The sequence below is a fragment of the Neopsephotus bourkii genome, unplaced genomic scaffold, assembly GCF_033783945.1.
Source record: "Neopsephotus bourkii isolate Nb327-2 ecotype Australia unplaced genomic scaffold, CSIRO-AGI_Nbou_v1 NB_1660, whole genome shotgun sequence".
Lineage (NCBI taxonomy): Eukaryota > Metazoa > Chordata > Aves > Psittaciformes > Psittacidae > Neopsephotus > Neopsephotus bourkii.
In genome coordinates, this window is record NW_026902134.1 from 168,751 (window position 1) to 185,449 (window position 16,699).

At 71.7% G+C, this 16,699-nt stretch overlaps 3 protein-coding genes across 8 annotated transcripts in view; 2 read left to right on the forward strand and 1 right to left on the reverse strand.

The window, feature by feature from the left end:
* ATP8B2 (ATPase phospholipid transporting 8B2) overlaps positions 1–12,074 on the forward strand; it is a 103,012-nt gene extending 90,938 nt beyond the window's left edge. Inside the window, exon 28 of the mRNA XM_061375165.1 lies at positions 12,060–12,074. The gene's annotated coding sequence lies outside the window, so the exon portion shown is untranslated. The remainder of the gene's footprint in view (positions 1–12,059) is intronic.
* The window catches only part of KRTCAP2 (keratinocyte associated protein 2), a 78,090-nt gene that overhangs the window by 16,311 nt on the left and 45,080 nt on the right, over positions 1–16,699 (reverse strand). The gene's annotated exons all lie outside the window — the stretch shown is intronic.
* ZBTB7B (zinc finger and BTB domain containing 7B) lies at positions 78–16,576 on the forward strand. Of its 6 annotated transcripts, XM_061375190.1 has the most exons (4): positions 78–321; positions 408–521; positions 13,584–14,587; positions 15,124–16,576. In XM_061375190.1, exons 1-4 carry the CDS (start codon positions 217–219, stop codon positions 15,542–15,544), a joined length of 1,644 nt encoding a protein of 547 aa, XP_061231174.1. In that variant the 5' UTR covers positions 78–216; the 3' UTR covers positions 15,545–16,576. The 6 variants fall into 6 exon arrangements, with proteins under 6 accessions (XP_061231174.1, XP_061231178.1, XP_061231175.1 ...); XM_061375194.1 differs by lacking the exons at positions 78–321; positions 408–521 and adding an exon at positions 2,647–2,778; XM_061375191.1 differs by lacking the exons at positions 78–321; positions 408–521 and adding an exon at positions 3,945–4,055.

Consider the following 16,699-nt stretch of genomic DNA (forward strand, 5'->3'; position numbering starts at 1 on the left):
GCCCCGGGGCGCTCAAACCGGCGGCTCATGCCCTGTTCAAGAAGCTGAAGGACGAGGAGCTGGAGCTGCTGGTGCAGGCGGTGGAGAGCAGGGGCGCCTGCGAGTCCGGCTGCGTGTGGGTGCCGAGGGGGGAGTCTCGGGGGGGCCCCAAGCAGGCGCTGCCCCCCCAGGTCCTGCTCTGCCGCCTCTACCGCTGGCCCGACCTGCGGCAGCCCTATGAGCTCAAGCACCTCTGCTACTGCGCCGGGGGGCGGGGGGGCTGCGGGGACGCGGCCGTGCTCTGCTGCAACCCGCATCACTTCAGCCGCTTGGCTGTGCCCGGTGAGTGCTGCCCCCTGGGGGGGGCTCCGGGCTCTGGTGCGGTGCAGGATGCACGTCCCAGCCCCTCGTCCTCTTCTCTCCCCCAGAGACCCCGCCGCCCCCCTACTCGAAGGTGTCCTGCGGTCCCTCCTGGCCGGATGAGCCCCCGTTCGCCGGCACCCAGCTCCTGGAGTTCAGCTACGACGGTGGCCACTGGCGTGGTAAGAGGGTCCCGCTGCGCCGAGGGCTGCTTGATCCCCCCCCCGCTTTGCCCCACGGGGCAGAGCATCCCCCCGCCCCTCGGCTCCGGTGGGGCACACGGAGCCTGGGCCCTGGGGAGTGGGGCTGGCAGCCGCTCCCGCTGCGAGGAAAAGGCTCTGGCGCAGGACGAGGGGTTCCTGCCGGGGGCCCCCCCACCGCGGCTCCTGTTATTTCTGGCGCCGGCGGGCTCGGTGCCGGAGGAAGCGCTGCCCGCGGGGACGCACACAATGTGCCTTGACGCACACGGCCGCAGCTCCAGCCTGGCCGCCGGCCACCGGCACCGGGGCCGCGCCTTCCTCACGCACGGGGACCCCCCCTCACCTTGCTCCCGGGGGACTGCGGCCAGGGACGGGCTGGCCCCGCGCGCTGGCATCAGCGGTGCCCCCGCCCCGGTGCCAGAGTCTGCGCTGGGGCATCCCTGCGGGGCCGTGTCCATCCATCCACCCACTGCCCCCCCGGACCCGCTCCCGTCCAGCCGCGCGGGGGTCTCTGCCCGATGGTGATGGCGATGCTCTCCTTCCCACCAGACACCAGCCTCTCCCGGAGCACCATTAAGGACGGCTGCTGGTGCAAGCTGGCTTACTGGGAGCACCGCACGCGCGTGGGCCGCCTCTACGCCGTGCACGAGGCTTCGGTGAACGTGTTCTGCGAGCTGCCGCGGGGCAGCGGCTTCTGCCTGGGGCAGTTACCGGCCGCTCACCGCAGCCGGGCCGTGCGGCGGGCGCGGGGCAAGATCGGCCGGGGGCTGCTGCTGAGCCGGGAGCCGGGGGGCGTGTGGGCCTACAACCGCAGCGAGCACCCCATCTTCGTCAGCTCGCCCACCCTGGGGCCCCCCGGCGCCCGCGGGCTCCCCGTCCTCAAGGTGCTGCCCGGTTACTCGGCCAAGGTGTTCGACTACGAGCGCGTAGGGGGCGCCGGGGGCCGGCGGCTCCCTGGGGAGGGCCCCTGTGACCCCCACAGCGTCCGCATCAGCTTTGCCAAGGGCTGGGGGCCCTGCTACTCCCGGCAGTTCATCACCTCCTGCCCCTGCTGGCTCGAGGTCCTGCTGAACCGGCCGCGCTGAGGGGCTGCGGGGAGGGGGTTGCCAGGGAGACCCCCCCCAAAGCGGTTTGCAAAGGGGGGCATGAGCTGGGGGGACCCCTCACAGCCTCTCCCTGCAGTGCGGCTGTCCTGGCCCAGGGCACCCTCTGCTCCAGCCTCGGGGTGCCTGCAGTGCCTGGCCCCCGCTGCCCAGCCCCAGAGCTCTCGCTGGCACAGGGCACTATTTAATCCCTCCCTTTTTATTTTATTTTAATGGTTAAATTTATTTTAATTTATATTATTTTTGTAAAAAAAAAAAGCAAAGCTCAAGGCAGGCGCCCCCCCCCCGCAGTGCCCCCTCCCGGGGGAGGGTGGCAACACAGAGTGGGCAGGAACTGGGGGCTGCAGGAGAGGGAAATGGGACAGAGGCAAGAGCATGGAGGGGAGGACCAGGCCACGGCAGGCAGCAGGGGCACAGCTGGATGGTGTGAGGCAGGTGAGCACAGCTGGATGGTGTGAGGCAGGTTGTGGGGCAGGTGAGCACAGCTGGATGGGTTTGGGGCAGGCTGTGGAGGAGGTGAGCACAGCTGAATGGGTGTGTGGTAGGTTGTGGGGCAGGTGAGCACAGCTGAATGGGTGTGTGGTAGGTTGTGGGGCAGGTGAGCACAGCTGAATGCGTGTGTGGTAGGTTGTGGGGCAGGTGAGCACAGCTAGATGGGTTTGGGGCAGGTTGTGGGGTTGGTGAGCACAGCTGCATGGTGTGAGGCAGGTTGTGGGGTTGGTGAGCACAGCTGGATGGGTTTGGGGCAGGCTGTGGGGCAGGTGAGCACAGCTGGATGGGTGTGTGGTAGGTTGTGGGGCAGGTGAGCACAGCTGGATGCTGTGGGGCAGGTGAGCACAGCTGGATGGGTGCGGGGAGGGTGCTGTGGCCGGTCCGGGACATTCCGGTATTTATAACCCAAATAAACGGTGCCACCGGCACCAAAGACCCCTTCGGTGTCCGCGGGCGCGTCCGTGCCGCGCGGGGCCGCGCTCGCCGCCTGCGGGGCCCGGCTCCGGGACCGGCAGTGCCCTCTGCAGGCGGCCGCGTCCGGGCCGAGATGACCGCCCGGTCCTTCCTGCCACGCCGCCGGCCCGGCTGACACGGGCCCGCGGCCCCCGCCCGGCACCGGCCCCTCCGCGACCCGCGGGCAGGAGGTGAGTGCGGGGCCCCTGCGGGGCAGCGGGCGGCGGCCCCCGGGAGCGCACCGACAGCTCCGGCGGCGGCTGCGGGGAGCGGCGGGACCGCGGGACGCCGGGGCCGGGCCGGGGGGCGGCGGGGCCGGGAGGGCGGAGCGGGTTTTCCACGGGTTTCTCCCCTGTTCCCTGTTCCCCGCTGCGGGAGCCCCGGGCCTGGCGAGGAGGGGGGGGTGCGGGTCCGCGCAGGGCATGCGGGCAGGCGGACGGGGATGCAGGTGGGGGGGGTGCGGTGAGGCAGGTGGACCGAGGCGCGGCGGCAGGTGCCCGGTACCGGGCCCGGGCGAGCGGGGAGCTCGGGGGGGGCGGGCCCGGTGGTGGATCGGTGCCCCCGGCGCGGCCCGGCTGACATAACGTCTGCGCGGGGCCGTGTTTGCCTTGGCAGCCCGCGGCGGCGGCTCCGGCTCCTCACACTTTCCGCCAGCGCCGGGCAGCGGCCGGGCTCTGAGTCAGGAGGAGCCGGGGGGGGGGGCCGGGGTGAGCCGAGGTGAGCGCCGGGACGGGACGGGCCGGGCCCCGCCACCTCCCGGGGGCCGGCGGCGGCCAAACAGGTTACACGGGGTCCCCGCCCCGGCACCTGCGGAGGGGCCGCTCGGGGGGGGCCGCTGCCGCCGCGCCCTGCCCAGCGCCGCCGGGAGCGGGGGAGGCCCCGCCGCGCCCCTCGCACCCCGCTGCCCGCGCTCCGAGCCCGGGTCTCCCCCCCCCTCTCCGGTGCCCGGTTCCTTGTGCCCGGGTCTCCTCACACGGTGCCCGGTGCCCGGCTCATCCCGGGCCCGGTTCTCCGCCCCTCCCGTGCCCGCGGGGCGGAGCGGAGCGGGGCGGGCCGGCCGCGGGGCTCGGCGCCTGGCACCGGGCGAGGCGCCGGGGGGGCCGGTGCTGCCTCCTATCCCCCATCCCAGTCCCGGGGCCGGGCCCGGTGATCGCCGCCGTCCCCCGGCTCTGACTCAGCTCTTCCCATGCCCCCCCCCCCAGCGCTCCTCGTTCCCGGGGGGAGCCCGCGTGGCCCCCGCCCTCCCGGGGGGGGGTGTGGCGGGGCTGATGGGCGGCCCCCCCCGCCAATGGGAGGCCGGACCGCCGGCGTTGTGCCCAATGAGCGGAGCGGGGCGGGCGCTTCCTGGAGCCCCGGCGGCAGCGGCGGCAGCGGGGGGGGGGCGCGGGCGGGGCGCGGCGGCGGCAGGTGAAGGCGGAGGCGGGGCCGCGGCCCCGGGACCGTCCCGCAGCTCGGGCGGGGCTCGCAGGTGAGCGGCGCGGGTGGGAGCGGAGCGGAGCGGCGGGGGCTGCGCGGACAAGGACCGACCGGTACCGCTGCCGGTGCGGCGACCGCTTGATCGCAGCCCGGTTGCGGTGAGTCGCGTGGGGCCGGGACGCTGCCGGCGCGGTGCGGAGCTCCCGGCCGCTGCTCCGCGCTGGGGCCGGTGGTCGCGTCGCCCGTGGGGTGGAGGGCGGCCACGTGTGGGGTCTTCCCGGTCCCTCCGGACGGGGCTGCGGGAAACCGGTGGCACCGGTCGATCCCCGCCGGCTCCGGTGCTGCCCGTCAGCCGCGGTGCCCCGTGCGCTCACCCCATAGGTGACCCGGTGCTGCCGCCATCCCCCCGCCCTTCCTGGCCCCATGAGCAGCTTGGCCGCATCCCCATGTGCACCGGGCAGCGGCAGCACCGGTGCGGCGGGGAGGCAGGTCGGGAGCCAGCCCCAGAGCGCCGGTGCCGATAGAGATGGGAACGGAGGGTGGGTGTCTCCATGTCCTGGCACCCTGAGCCATGCCGGTGACCTGCCGGGCCTGGTGTGCTGGCAGCGGTGATGGGTGCCTGGCTGCTGGCCGTTGGTGAGGGACCACCACAGGGGTGCCCACCGGGCCCGGTGCCTCAGTGGCACCCGCCGAGCACCGGTGGACTCTGCCCCGCGCACACAGAGCTGCTGTGCTTGTCCCCCCCCGGCCGGCTGTTTGCCCGAGGCGGGGTGCGGTATTTACCCTCCTGCCGCGGCCCACGCCGGTGCAGAGCCGCCGTCTTGGGCCACAGCCGCCCTTCACCCAGGGTGGCTTTTGCCAGGCGAGAGGACTCGGTGCCAGGTTTGGCCTGGGGTGGGTCTTGGTGTGTCTGTGGCCCCCGCCAGAGCCAGGCTGGGGCGTGGGGACAGGGCTGGGGTCCCCTGGCACTGGCACACGGCAGCTGCTGGCAACTCGAGGCCGCGGCGGTGATGCCGGCGCTGGGCGCCAAGGGAGGGGTTTGGCTCAGGAACTTGAAGCGGGTGCATGGAGAAGGGGAAGCTGTGGGGCAGGGGAGGGTGTGGGGCGTCGGGGCTGGGGTGCCCTCCCTGAGGACAGGGACGCAGAGCGGGTGAAGAGGCACCGGGAGGTGACCGGGGGGGGGACACACATCAATGGCGGGGTCTGGGGACCCTCCGAGACCCCCGGGGTGGCCGGGCCGTGGTGCTGAGCCCGAGGCCGTGGCAGCGCGGCTCTGCCAGCTGGTGCCGTGCACCCTCGGTGCACACGTGGCACGAGCGCGACGGGCCCGAGCATGGCGGGGGGGGGGCGGCCCGCGGGCGCAGCGAGGGGTGCGGGGCCAGCAGGGCCCCCCCCCCGCCCCCCGGGCCTCGAGGGGCGGCCGCTGCCCCGTGCGCGGAGCAGGAACTTCTCCTCCGGGGCGGGCGGGGGATGATGAAACCACGGAGAAATCTCTCCTGGCAGCGCGGCCGCTGGCGAGAGCCCCCGGGAGCCCGCGCTCCCCCTGCGCCGCCGCCTTCCCATGGTAACCCCACGGCGGGAGCTGCCGGGGGGAGCCCGCCCCGTCTGGAGGGGGGTGCTGGCGCCCGCCCGGCTCCCCGCGTCCCCGCCATGCCCCGGGAACTGCTGGTCCACACCCCAGCGAGCCCCGGGGCAAGCGGAGGACCCGGCGAGGGGCTGGGCTGAGACCCGTCCGACTCGCTTCGTGCCAGGGAGATGACGCTCGGGTGGCCGCGCAGGCAGCGGGGGAGGCAGCCGGTGCCAGTGACCTTCAGCGCGGCCGGTGCGTGGCCGTGCCCGGTGCCCGGGGATGGATGGGCAGTTCGGGTGCTCGCTGCCCCGGGGACCCCGGCACCCGTGGGGCCGGTGGCGTGGCTCGGGGGGGGCATTGTGCGGGCGGGGGGACAAGCCATGGCGAGGGAAAATGAAAGCAGGTGATGCGGAAGGAGAAGTAGGTCAGGCGAGCGCTGGCCTCTCCCAGCAGCCTTGGCTGCAGTGCGAGCTCTGCTCTGCCCCGGCTGGCCCTGCCATGTCCCCAGGCCCCATGGGCAGTGAGTGGGGGTCCTGGCACCGCGTGCTGGGTCCAGGGCAGGGTGAGTGCGAGCACTGCCTGCCCGGGATGCTGGCCACTGGCGGGCTGGGGAGCGTGGCCGCGCTGGCTGGCACACGGTGGGCACGGTGGCACCCCGGCAGGTTTGATTGAGTTCCCCTCCCATGGCTATCACCGGGGGCTGCGATGAAGATGGGCAGGAGGATGCCGCGGCCTCGAGTTGCCTCTGCCCCAAGAAGGGGAGGGGAAGGGGATTCCCGTCTCGTCTGGGCTGTGCCGAGTGAGCCAGCGCGGTGGGGACAAACATCCTGGCGGGGCTCGGGGCTCGGGGCTGGGGGCAGCCCCATGTACCGCAGTGGGGCTCCACGTCTGCCTGCCCGCGGCTTCGCCCTCGCCACGGCACGGGGCTGGCCGTGGTCCTGCTCGCGGTGCTGCGTGGGTCGAGCTGTGCCGGGCACAGCCCCACTGGCAGCGCTACGTGGGCTCGGGGGGGATTAGAGCCGCCTGCCCCCCTCCGCGCTCCCCTGGGATCAGCCGTGGGCAGCGGGAGCTGGCAGCAGGCAGCGCTCTGGGGGCGGAAGCCGGGCTATTTCGAGGGGTGTGGAGGGGGGGCTGTGGGTTGGCACTGTCCTTGTTGGGTGACCCCACCGGGACCAGCGCCGCCCCGCAGCCGGGAGGGAGCCCCGGGACCCGGCCGGTGCCGGCGCTCAGCCGCTGGGACAGGGACCCCCCGGTGGGGAGGAGATGCCGCTAGCCTGGGGGCCCCCCCGGGGCTGTGAGGAGCGGCGGAATTGGGGGCCTGGCTGCTCTCCAAGGGGCTCCTGTGACCGTGCGCTGCAGGGGGAGCACCGGAGCCGGATCACCCTGGGGTCGGTGCATGGGACCCGCCGCGGGCAGCGCTGCCGGTCCCAGGCTGAGAGCTCAGAGCCTTGCTCCGTCCCGGTGAGGTCCTGGCCAGGCTGGGCTCCACCAGGCCCTCTTGCTGCTGTCAGGGGTAGGCTGGGCATCGGCTGGGCACTGGACACCTCCTGCCTCGACTGCAGCCTTGGCTGCTGGGGCACCTCGGGTTTCACCCTGTGCTGTGGTGATCAAACATGGGGTTTTGCTATTGACCATCTCCTTCCTGTTCCCCCTGTCCCCAAGTTCCTTTGCAACAACCCTTCCTTCCTTGCTTCCTTCCTTCTTTCCTTGCTTCCTTCCCCCTGCCTGCTCCTGTCTGTAGGCCCAGCAGGGAGCAGCTGGGGGCAGCCCATGTCTGGCTTTGCGTGGCCTCTCGCAGTGGGTGATGCTCGAGCAGGGAGCCCATGGGTGACCCTCAGAGGCCACATGCCCTTGGCCACTTCTGTCCTGGCCACCCATTGGTAAGCATGTGGCTGGAGGACCCGCTGTCCTGGCAGGATGGGGTTTCCCGTATCAGGATGTGGTGCAGCAGATGGGGTTGCCCATGGCTGGACAGCATCCTACTGTCAGGAGTGGCGCTGGTGCCATGCAGGAGTTAGGATGCTGCTGGAGCCTGTGTCCCATCAGTGGTGACAGCGGTCAGGGTGCCTCTGGCCAAGGCAGGGGCCGAGTGTGGAGGAGCATGGATGAAGGTCGGCCCATCCTCCCCAGGGGCCAGCACCTCCACCGCCTGGTCCCTTATGGGTGGGCACCGCTCGGTGCCCCCCAGCCGGGGCAAGCAGCAGTTTGTGGTCGGCGCATGGGTGGTTGCAACACCCCCAGGGTGGGGGGGCCGTGGTGAGTCACCCAGCGGGGCCTGGCCACCAGCGGGAACCCTGAGTCAGGCTGCGTGCCCATGCCGTGCCCATCCGTGCCCCTCCCTGCCCGCCTCGCCCACCTTATCTCCCGCCCTTAGCACCAGGCACACCTCGCCGGGGGGGCTGGCGCCATTCCCCTCCTTTATGGGGAGCAAAGGGCAGGCAGAGGGTTGGCAGCGGGGTGCTGCATCCCTCCCCTTCATCCCTCCTGGGATGCTGCCCCTGGGCTGTGCTCCCCAATGGGGCCTTAAGGCATCGTGGACGTGTGATGGGCAAGGCTGCAGCATCCCTGCTCCCAGGCCCCATGCTGCCTGCACCACCAGCGCTGCTCCATGGCCACACGGTGTCTGCACTCCCTGCCTCACGCTGACCCATGAACAGCAGTGACGGGGGGCGAGCTGCCCCACATGGGTGATGCTCGGTCACGGGCAGTGCCCCTCTGCCATCCCCTCTGCCCGCTCTTGTGTGGTCGGGCTCTTGCACAACCCGGCTCATTCCACAGGCGTTGCTGGGGCTGGAGGCCCCCTCCCTGCCTGCTGCAGGGCTCTTCCCCTTTCTGGGGGGCAGCCCCACAGCAGGGCCCTGGCACGGCGCTGGCCATGCTGGTGTGGGTGGCCAGGGCGGATTCTGGATGCTGGCGGTGGGGTGTGGGGAGCGCTCCCTGTGCTGTTAATTGCTGTTTAGCTGGGGACGCAGAGGGTGTAATTATGGGGGGGGGATTGCGTGAACCCGCAGCCGGCCCCTGGGGGCTGTGGGGGCACGAGGGGCCCGCGGGTGCCCTGGCACAGGGGCCAAGCAGGACCCGAATCCCCCCTCCCCACGGCCACAGCATCCCTGTGGGACCGCGGAGTCCTGCTCCGGGGGCAGAGCGGGACGTGCACTGGCAGGACCGGGGGCTGGCTCCGGGGCTCGCTGGGCAGGCCCCGGCACGCCGGACCAAGCCCAGCCCTGTGGTGGCAGCCCCGCTCCCACCAAGCGCAGGCGCCCTCCCGGCTTGGCCGGGCCAGCCGCGGCCATCGGCCAGCACCCAGCACCCAGCGCCCTGCCTTGGGGCGGCAGGAGGACCAGCGCCCATCGACGCCTCGGCGTGGGGGGCCTGGGCAGGCGTCGGGGCGGCGATGCCGGCGGTGGGGAGGGGATGCTCGAGGCACGAGGCGCCGGTGCTCCTGGTGCTGGGGCTTTCCTCCCGCGGGAAGGGGCCCGGGGATGCCCCCTGCCCGGTTCCGGGTTGGTGCCCACAGCACGGCGCCGGCTGCGAAGGGTTAATGCCGTGTGTGTTCTGGGAAGCGGGGCTGGGAGGTGCGTGACCCGGGGTGTGGGCGTCGACTCCTTTTGAGGTGGGATCCTGCGCTCAAGTGCAGCGGGGAGCGGGGCCAAGTTCACACAGCACCCTGCCTTCCCCTCCCTGGCGCTCGCGCCACCAGCCCGGCCGCGGCGCGGTGCTGAGCCCCGCCGGGACCCCTGCCAGGTGAGCCCTGTGCCCACCCGGCACCACCGGACAGCGTGGTCACAAAGGTGCCGGGGCGGTGGGGACACGGTGGGGTAGCACCGGGAGCAGGGAGGGCCGGGCAGAGCTGCCTTGGCACCGGCAGGAGGCTGCCAGGATGCTGGCGTCGCCTGCGCCCTGCACCGCCCTTGCGGCCGGTGGGACGGGATGGGATGGGATGGGACGGGATGGGATGGATGGATGGTGAGGTCCAGGTCACCGCGGCCCGGCAGAGCAGGGCCCACACCCTGTGGTGGTGGTGCCAGGAGCTGGATGCACCTGGGATGGGCGGTGGGGACGGCAGCGGGAGGGGGCTGTGGTGCCAGCGTGGAGCCGGTGGGCAGGGAGCTGGTGTGGGAGCTCGGCTGGGCTGCTCCCTGCTGCAGGTGCTGGCGCTGTGGCTGCTGCCCTTGCCCAGCCTCCACCCCAGTATCCTGGCACCGGGCCGCAGGAGCTGGGCCGTGGCGCTCAGACCCCTCCTTGGTGCCCATGGAGGCCGTGCCCATGGTGCTCTGGTGGTGCCAGGGGCCTGGAAGCTGCCCTGGTGGCACAATGGGCACGAGGAGCATGGCGGCAGCAGGGGTCTGGGGTGGTGCCGTGGGGCCGGGGGCTCTGTTTATCCTCTTCTCTCTTCAAACCATTTCCTTTCGTCTCCGCTTGCTGTTTTCTTCTTTCTTCAAAGAGCCGTTTGCTTCCCCCGGCACCTTCCCTCCAGCACCGGCACCCGCACGGACCCTGCCATTTACCCACCATGGGGCCACCAGCACAGCCGGACACCAGCCTGCTGCTGGGTGGGCAGAGGGGATGCGCAGCCCCTCACCATGCTCCCCCCCCACACCAAGGCAGCTGGCACCGGCGCCACTGCCACTCCCCACTGGTTTCAGGCAGGACAGTGGGAGCTGAGGCAGGTGGGGATGCAGGTCCCAGACCCCTTCCTGGCTCCCGAAGTACGCAGGGGCCGCTGTGGGACGAGGGGCCGGGTCCATGGCAGGCGCCGCGCTCCCCTTCCTGGGTGACTCATTCTCCCCAGTGCGGCTGTGAAGTCCCTCGACAGCGTTTGTGACTCCTGTGACTGAAAGCGCTCGGCAGCAGGCAGGGTGGGGGCCGTGCTCACTGGGACCCCTTCCCCATGGGGGGAGCCCCAGGCACCCCCATATCCCCCAGCATCCCCAGCCAAAGCTGGTGGCAAGGCCTGGCACTGTGCCGGCATGCAGAGTGTCATCCTGGCTCTGCAGCATGGGATGGAGCCAGTTCTTACACAGGGGTGGGTGCTTCAGGGCCGGACCCCCACCCTGCTGCGTGTGGCTGTGCCGGGGCAGCCAGACCCCCATGGCCTGGGGAGCTGGCAGCTGAATGGGGCTGGCCGTGGTTGTGCCAGGCAGCGCCATGTCAGGGTGACCTGGGCAGGCATTGTTCCTGCTGCCGCCCGGCCCGGCCCGAGAACCGGCTCTGCATGGGGAGCGACCCCCCCTTTCCTTGGCCCTGTGCGGCTGCCGCAGCCGAGATGGGCCCAGCCGCAGGCATTGACGTAACCGAGACAGCCCCGGTGCGGCGGGGGCCCCGATATCGCCGCCAGCCCCCTCCCCGGCCCATGCCTCCTGCGCCATCGGCTCCGGTGCAGCACCGGGGGCCAGGGGTGTCTCCAGCAGCCTCACACCTCGTCCCCCCCCGTTTCCTTATCACCGCTGTGATCTCCTCGATGGCAGCACCCGCTCAGCATGTGACTCCTCCAGCGGGGAGGATGCGCGGGGGGTGCGGGTGTCGGTTTGGGGCGATGGAAAATCCCCCTCCTGCCGCTGCCTCGCCCCCGCCCTGCACCAGCCCCATGCCCGTGTCCACGGCCCCACGGCCGCATCCGGCCCCACGGCTGCGTGCGGGGGTCCCAGCTCCTCGCTGGGCTGTGCACCCCGGTGGGTTCCATGGCACCGTCAGTGCTCGGGCTGCTCCCACCTGCACGGTGACACGGTGAGGCCGGTGGCTGCGCCCATCCTGGGGGTATGGATGGGGTTTAGGCTGCGGTGCTGGGCTCAGGGACCCCCAGGTGTGGGAGCCCCAAGGTGGGCACATGCCGATGGCACCGTCATCCCCGTGCCAGGAGTCTCATGGGGCTGAGAGTGCTGTGGGGGACCAGGGGATCCATCCCGCTGACATTGGCCTTTAGCTGGAGGAGGAGATGGACGCCACCCATCGTGGGACAGTCACCTGCAACCGCCTTTGGGGTCCGCAGTGCTCGGGGCCGCCCTCATGGGCACCACGTCCCCATTGCCCCAGGCGTGTCTCAGGGCGCTCACCTCCCCTAATCCTGCCCCCGCTGCTAATCCTGCCTAATCCCACCGGGGGCTGTCGCTGCCTGTTGGCTCCCAGGGCCCTGACGGTTTAATCACCCCTAATCCGCTCGCCCCCGCCGCAGCCGGGACCCCGGCCGGCGGCACCACGGGCTCCTGCCAGGAGCTGGGGCAGCCGTGGAGCGCCTGGCGCCAGCGCCCGCAGCCCGGGCGGTCGGCGCTGCCCGGCTCCCAGTTTCAGGGGCGGCTGCCGCCTGCCCTGCCGGTCGGGCCTGCTCGGCAGCGGCTGGGGCGGCTTCGCAGCCGGTTGCTCCGGGGCCGTTCCCAGCCGCCTGCCGAGGCAGCCCCAGCTGGCGGCCGCCCAAGCGCAGGGAGCGGCCGGCGCGGGGATGGGCTCCTGTGCCGGGGGCCGCGGCCGCGCCGCCCCTCCGCGGGCAAGAGGGGGCACGTCCCCAGCACCCGCCGCCGGCACCGAGCGGCTTAGAGCGGCCGGCGAGGCTCGGGGGGGGTCTGGCGCGGCGGTGTCCACTCCTGCATCGGCTCCGCGTGACGCGGCCCGGAGCCGGCAGCGCCCGGAGCCGGGCCTGGTGCTGTGCGCCTGCCTCTGCCTTCGCCAGGGTGCAGGCAGGACAGACCTGCAGCCCCGGTGTCACCCTGCACCCCGGTGCCACCCTGCAGCCCCAGTGCCACCCTGCAGCCCCGGTGCCACCCTGCACCCCGGTGTCACCCTGCAGCCCCGGTGTCACCCTGCACCCCGGTGCCACCCTGCAGCCCCAGTGCCACCCTGCACCCCGGTGTCACCCTGCACCCCGGTGCCACCCTGCAGCCCCAGTGCCACCCTGCAGCCCCGGTGCCACCCTGCACCCCGGTGCCACCCTGCAGCCCCGGTGTCACCCTGCACCCCGGTGCCACCCTGCAGCCCCGGTGTCACCCTGCACCCCGGTGCCACCCTGCAGCCCCAGTGCCACCCTGCAGCCCCGCTGTCTGGGAGACAGGGCAGGTATCACCCTGCAGCCCCACTGTCACTCAGCAGCACCAGGCAGCAGGGAGGGCATTCGCTATGATGGGGCACAGCACTGCAGGCCAGGTTGCAGCCCTGGAGCCACCGCTGCTGCCTGTACCCTGCCTGTGGGACAGGGGGGTATCGGGCTCCCTCTTCCCGCAGACTCCATCACCCGCTTGCATCGGCTCCATGGGGATGCTGCGTGTTCCCAGCGCAGCTCCATGGGGACCCCGGTGCCAGTGCCGGCGGTGCCAGGTTTGTGGCTGAGGCCAAGCCCTGCCAGAGCAGCGTGGGAAAGGCCGGGCTGGCTCAGGCAGGGCTTGGCTGGGCGAGGAGCGGCCCCAGGCTGGGGCAAAGCAGGAGGGAAAGGGGCCCGGCCCCCACCGGGAGCGGGGGCAGGAGCTGGCGGCGCGGGTGCTGATCCTAATCTGTGGTGGCAGGAAGCGTGGCCCCCGTTCCCAGCCCGGCCGGGCTCCTCTTCCCGGCACTCGCCACCCACCCTCGCGGTGCCGGCGAGGCCGCGCTCCCAGCACGGTGCTGCCGGGAGCCGGTGGCTGCGCCGTGGCCGTGCGGGGGGCCCGCGGGTGGGGGGGGCTGGCGCAGGAAGCGCCGCTCAAAGGCACCACGCTGAGATTTCCCCCTTTGCTGTGGTGGCGCGGGGGGGAGCGCGGGCACCCGGTGCTGCCGGCGGAGGAAGCGTGTGGGGGGCTGCGGCAGGGGCCCTGCACCCACCAGCATTGGTACGGGCTGGGGGGGGGTGAGGGCAGCCCGCGGCGCCCCACAACCTGCCCGGGTTTGCTGTCCCTTGTGCCACCGCCACCGAGCCCCGGGCACTGGGGGTTTCTTCACAGCCTGGCTTCGCGGTGGAGCCGATGCTTCCCCCGTGGCGGTGTCTCCTCCGAGCGCTGTCTTTTGGCCGGTCCCTGTGCTGGTCCCTGAGCATCCCCGTCCTTCCCGCAGGTGACGATGATGGCCAGCCCGGAGGATGACCTCATCGGCATCCCCTTCCCCGAGCACAGCAGCGAGCTGCTGAGCTGCCTGAACGAGCAGCGGCAGATGGGGCTGCTCTGCGATGTCACCATCAAGACGCAGGGGCTGGAGTACCGCACCCACCGCGCCGTCCTGGCCGCCTCCAGCCGCTACTTCAAGAAGCTCTTTGCCGGGCCGGGGCCGGGGCAGGAGGTCTGCGAGCTGGACTTTGTGGGGCCGGAGGCGCTGGGCGCGCTGCTGGAGTTCGCCTACACGGCCACGCTCACCATCAGCAGCGCCAACATGGGCGAGGTGCTGCGCGCCGCGCGGCTGCTGGAGATCCCCTGCGTGATCGCCGCCTGCGTGGAGATCCTGCAGGGCAGCGGCATGGAGGCTCCCGGCCCCGACGACGGCGACTGCGAGCGCGCCCGCCAGTACCTGGAGGCTTTCGCCGCGCTGCCCGAGGGTGAGCTCCTGGCCCCGCCACCCTCGCGCCCCGCTGCGCGCCGCAGCAAGAAGACCCGCAAGTTCCTGCAGACCCGCGGCGCCCGCCTCAACAACCACGCCGAGGAGCCGCCCGCCGAGGCCGAAGGCTGCAGCAGCCCCCCGCCGCCCCCCCAGCCGCCCTCGCCCCCCCTGCCTGAGGGGCTGCCTCTGTCCTACGACAGCTTCGAGCTGCCCGAGGAGGAGGAGCTGGCCCCGCATCCCTTCCCCTTCCCCTACCAGCCTCCCCTGTCCCCCGAGGAGGCCGCCTCTGACGAGGACGCCATTGACCCCGACCTGATGGCGTACCTGAGCTCGCTGCACCACGAGTCGCTGGCGCCGGGGCTGGATACGCCTGACAAGCTGGTGCGGAAGCGCCGCTCGCAGATGCCCCAGGAGTGCCCCGTCTGCCACAAGGTCATCCACGGCGCCGGCAAGCTGCCCCGCCACATGCGCACGCACACGGGGGAGAAGCCCTTTGCCTGCCAGGTCTGCGGGGTCCGCTTCACAAGGTGGGTGCAGCCTGATGGGTACCTGACAGCATCCCCCATGGCACCTCCCCTGCAGCCAGACCTGGGGCAGTGCAGGTCCATGGGGTCTTCTGCACTCCTGGCGTGCTGCTGAGAGCGTTAGGATGAAGGCGCTGGCACTGGCTGCCCCATTCCCGGCAGTGTTCAAGGCCAGGTTGGCTGGGGCTTGGAGCAATCTGCCCTAGTGGAAGGTGTCCCTGCCCATGACATGGGGTTGGGACTGGGAGAGCTTTAAGGTCCCTTCCAACACAAACTGTTCCATGGTTCCATGACCTTCCCTGCCTGCCTCCCAGGCCAGCATCCCCTACCCGTATCTGGCTGCATCTCTGGTGCGGTAAAACCAGGGACCCATTGCCCACCACCACCATTGCCCCCTGCCCCACCAGAGCCCTGCATTCTGCAGAGCATCCCTGCTGCTCATCCCATCCCTGCCATGGGGCTGCCAGCACCACCCCCCTTCATCCGGGTGGCTGCTGCCGGCTGCCCCGTGCCCATGTCTGCCTGTACCCCCCCTCCAGGAACGACAAGTTGAAGATCCACATGCGCAAGCACACGGGCGAGCGGCCCTACTCCTGCCAGCACTGCAGCGCCCGCTTCCTGCACAGCTACGACCTGAAGAACCACATGCACCTGCACACGGGCGCCCGGCCCTACGAGTGCTACCTCTGCCACAAGGCCTTCGCCAAGGACGACCACCTCCAGCGGCACCTCAAGGGCCAGAACTGCCTCGAGGTGCGGACCCGGCGCCGCCGCCGCGAGGAGCCGCCACCGCCACCGGCGGGACCCCCCGGCCTCGACCTCTCCAACGGGCGGCTGGAGGGGCTGCGCCTCTCCCTCGCCCGCTACTGGGGTCCGGGAAGGATCAAGGAGGAGGAAGAGGAGCCGGAGGGTGAGGAAGGGCCGCAGCCGGACGTCTCCGTGAAGGTGGAGACGGCGTAGGACGGCTGCGGCGGCGGGTGCTGTGCCGAGCCGAGCCGAGCCGAGCCGCGCCTCCGCGGGTTCTGTTCCCGTTTATCCCATCACGGTTCATTCCCAGTTATGCAAAGGGGGAAACTCCCCCCTGGCCGATTTGCACAATGGGGGGGGGGGTGTCCCCGCTGCCTTCCCCCCCACCGCCGGACACGGGGACACCCCCCCCGGGGGTCTGCGAGGAGCTGGGGGGGAGGCAAAGCGGGACCGGGGTGACCCCCCCCAACCCTCCGGGGACAAAACCCCCTCAGCATCAGCGGGGCCGGGACCGGGCGGGGGCCCCCACGGACCGACCCCCCCGCCCCCCAACCGGGGAGCGCTCCCCCTGGCGGCCCCGACCCGCGCTGCGCATCGCTTGTGTCCCGTCCCCCCGTCCCGAGCAGCCCCTCCCCGGCGAGCCCCCCCTCGCCCCTGCACTCCCGGCTGCTTTCTCTTGGTTGCACTATTCGGGTGAGCCCGCCCGGGTGCGGGGCAGCCCCGGCCCCCACCCGACTCCCCCCACCCCCTATAAACCACCGCGGCCCTGTGGGACCCCCCCCCGGGTGGCCGGACCCCAGCGGCCACCCCTCTGCCCTTTGCACATGCCCCCCCCTCCGGCGCATCCCCCCCGGGGGGGACCAGGGGACCGGCACTATTTGCCTCAAATAAGAGTTTATCTATATTTAAAAAAGTGATGTAATATATTCCCACCCCTCCCGGCCCCTCCGCTGCTGCCGCCAGCGCTGCCCGGCCCCCACCTCTGTCCCTTGCCATGGGGTGCCGGGAGGGGTGATGGGGACGCGGGGCTCGGCCCCCGTCATGGCTTTAAAGTGCCTTATGGTGAACTTGAATCTTTCGGCTACTTGAACCTCTTTGGTGTCAGGAACCAAACGAATAATCGGCGGGCGGCTCTCCCCCCCCACACCCCCGCCCCGCCGCGTCGCCTCTGTCTGTCTGTCTGTCTGTTTGTGTGTTGGTTTTTTTTAAACGAAGGCTGCTTGGTAATAAACGGAGAAGCAGGGACCCCCCCCGCGCCCGTGTCCGTCCATCCCGCACTGGTGTCTGCCCGTCCCGCGGCCCCTCCTCAAGCAGCTCCACTCAGGTCTGGTGGGGGAGCGCAGTGAGCAGGGCTAGGGCACAATAGGG

Excerpts from the sequence above, each read along its gene's own strand:
- ZBTB7B (XM_061375190.1), top strand. The coding sequence starts at position 217 with ATGAGCTCAAGCACCTCTGCTACTGCGCCGGGGGGCGGGGGGGCTGCG. Across the intron at positions 522-13,583 it reads CGACGGTGGCCACTGGCGTG|GTGACGATGATGGCCAGCCC; the intron begins GTAAGAGGGTCC and ends TCCTTCCCGCAG. Across the intron at positions 14,588-15,123 it reads TGCGGGGTCCGCTTCACAAG|GAACGACAAGTTGAAGATCC; the intron begins GTGGGTGCAGCC and ends CCCCCCCTCCAG.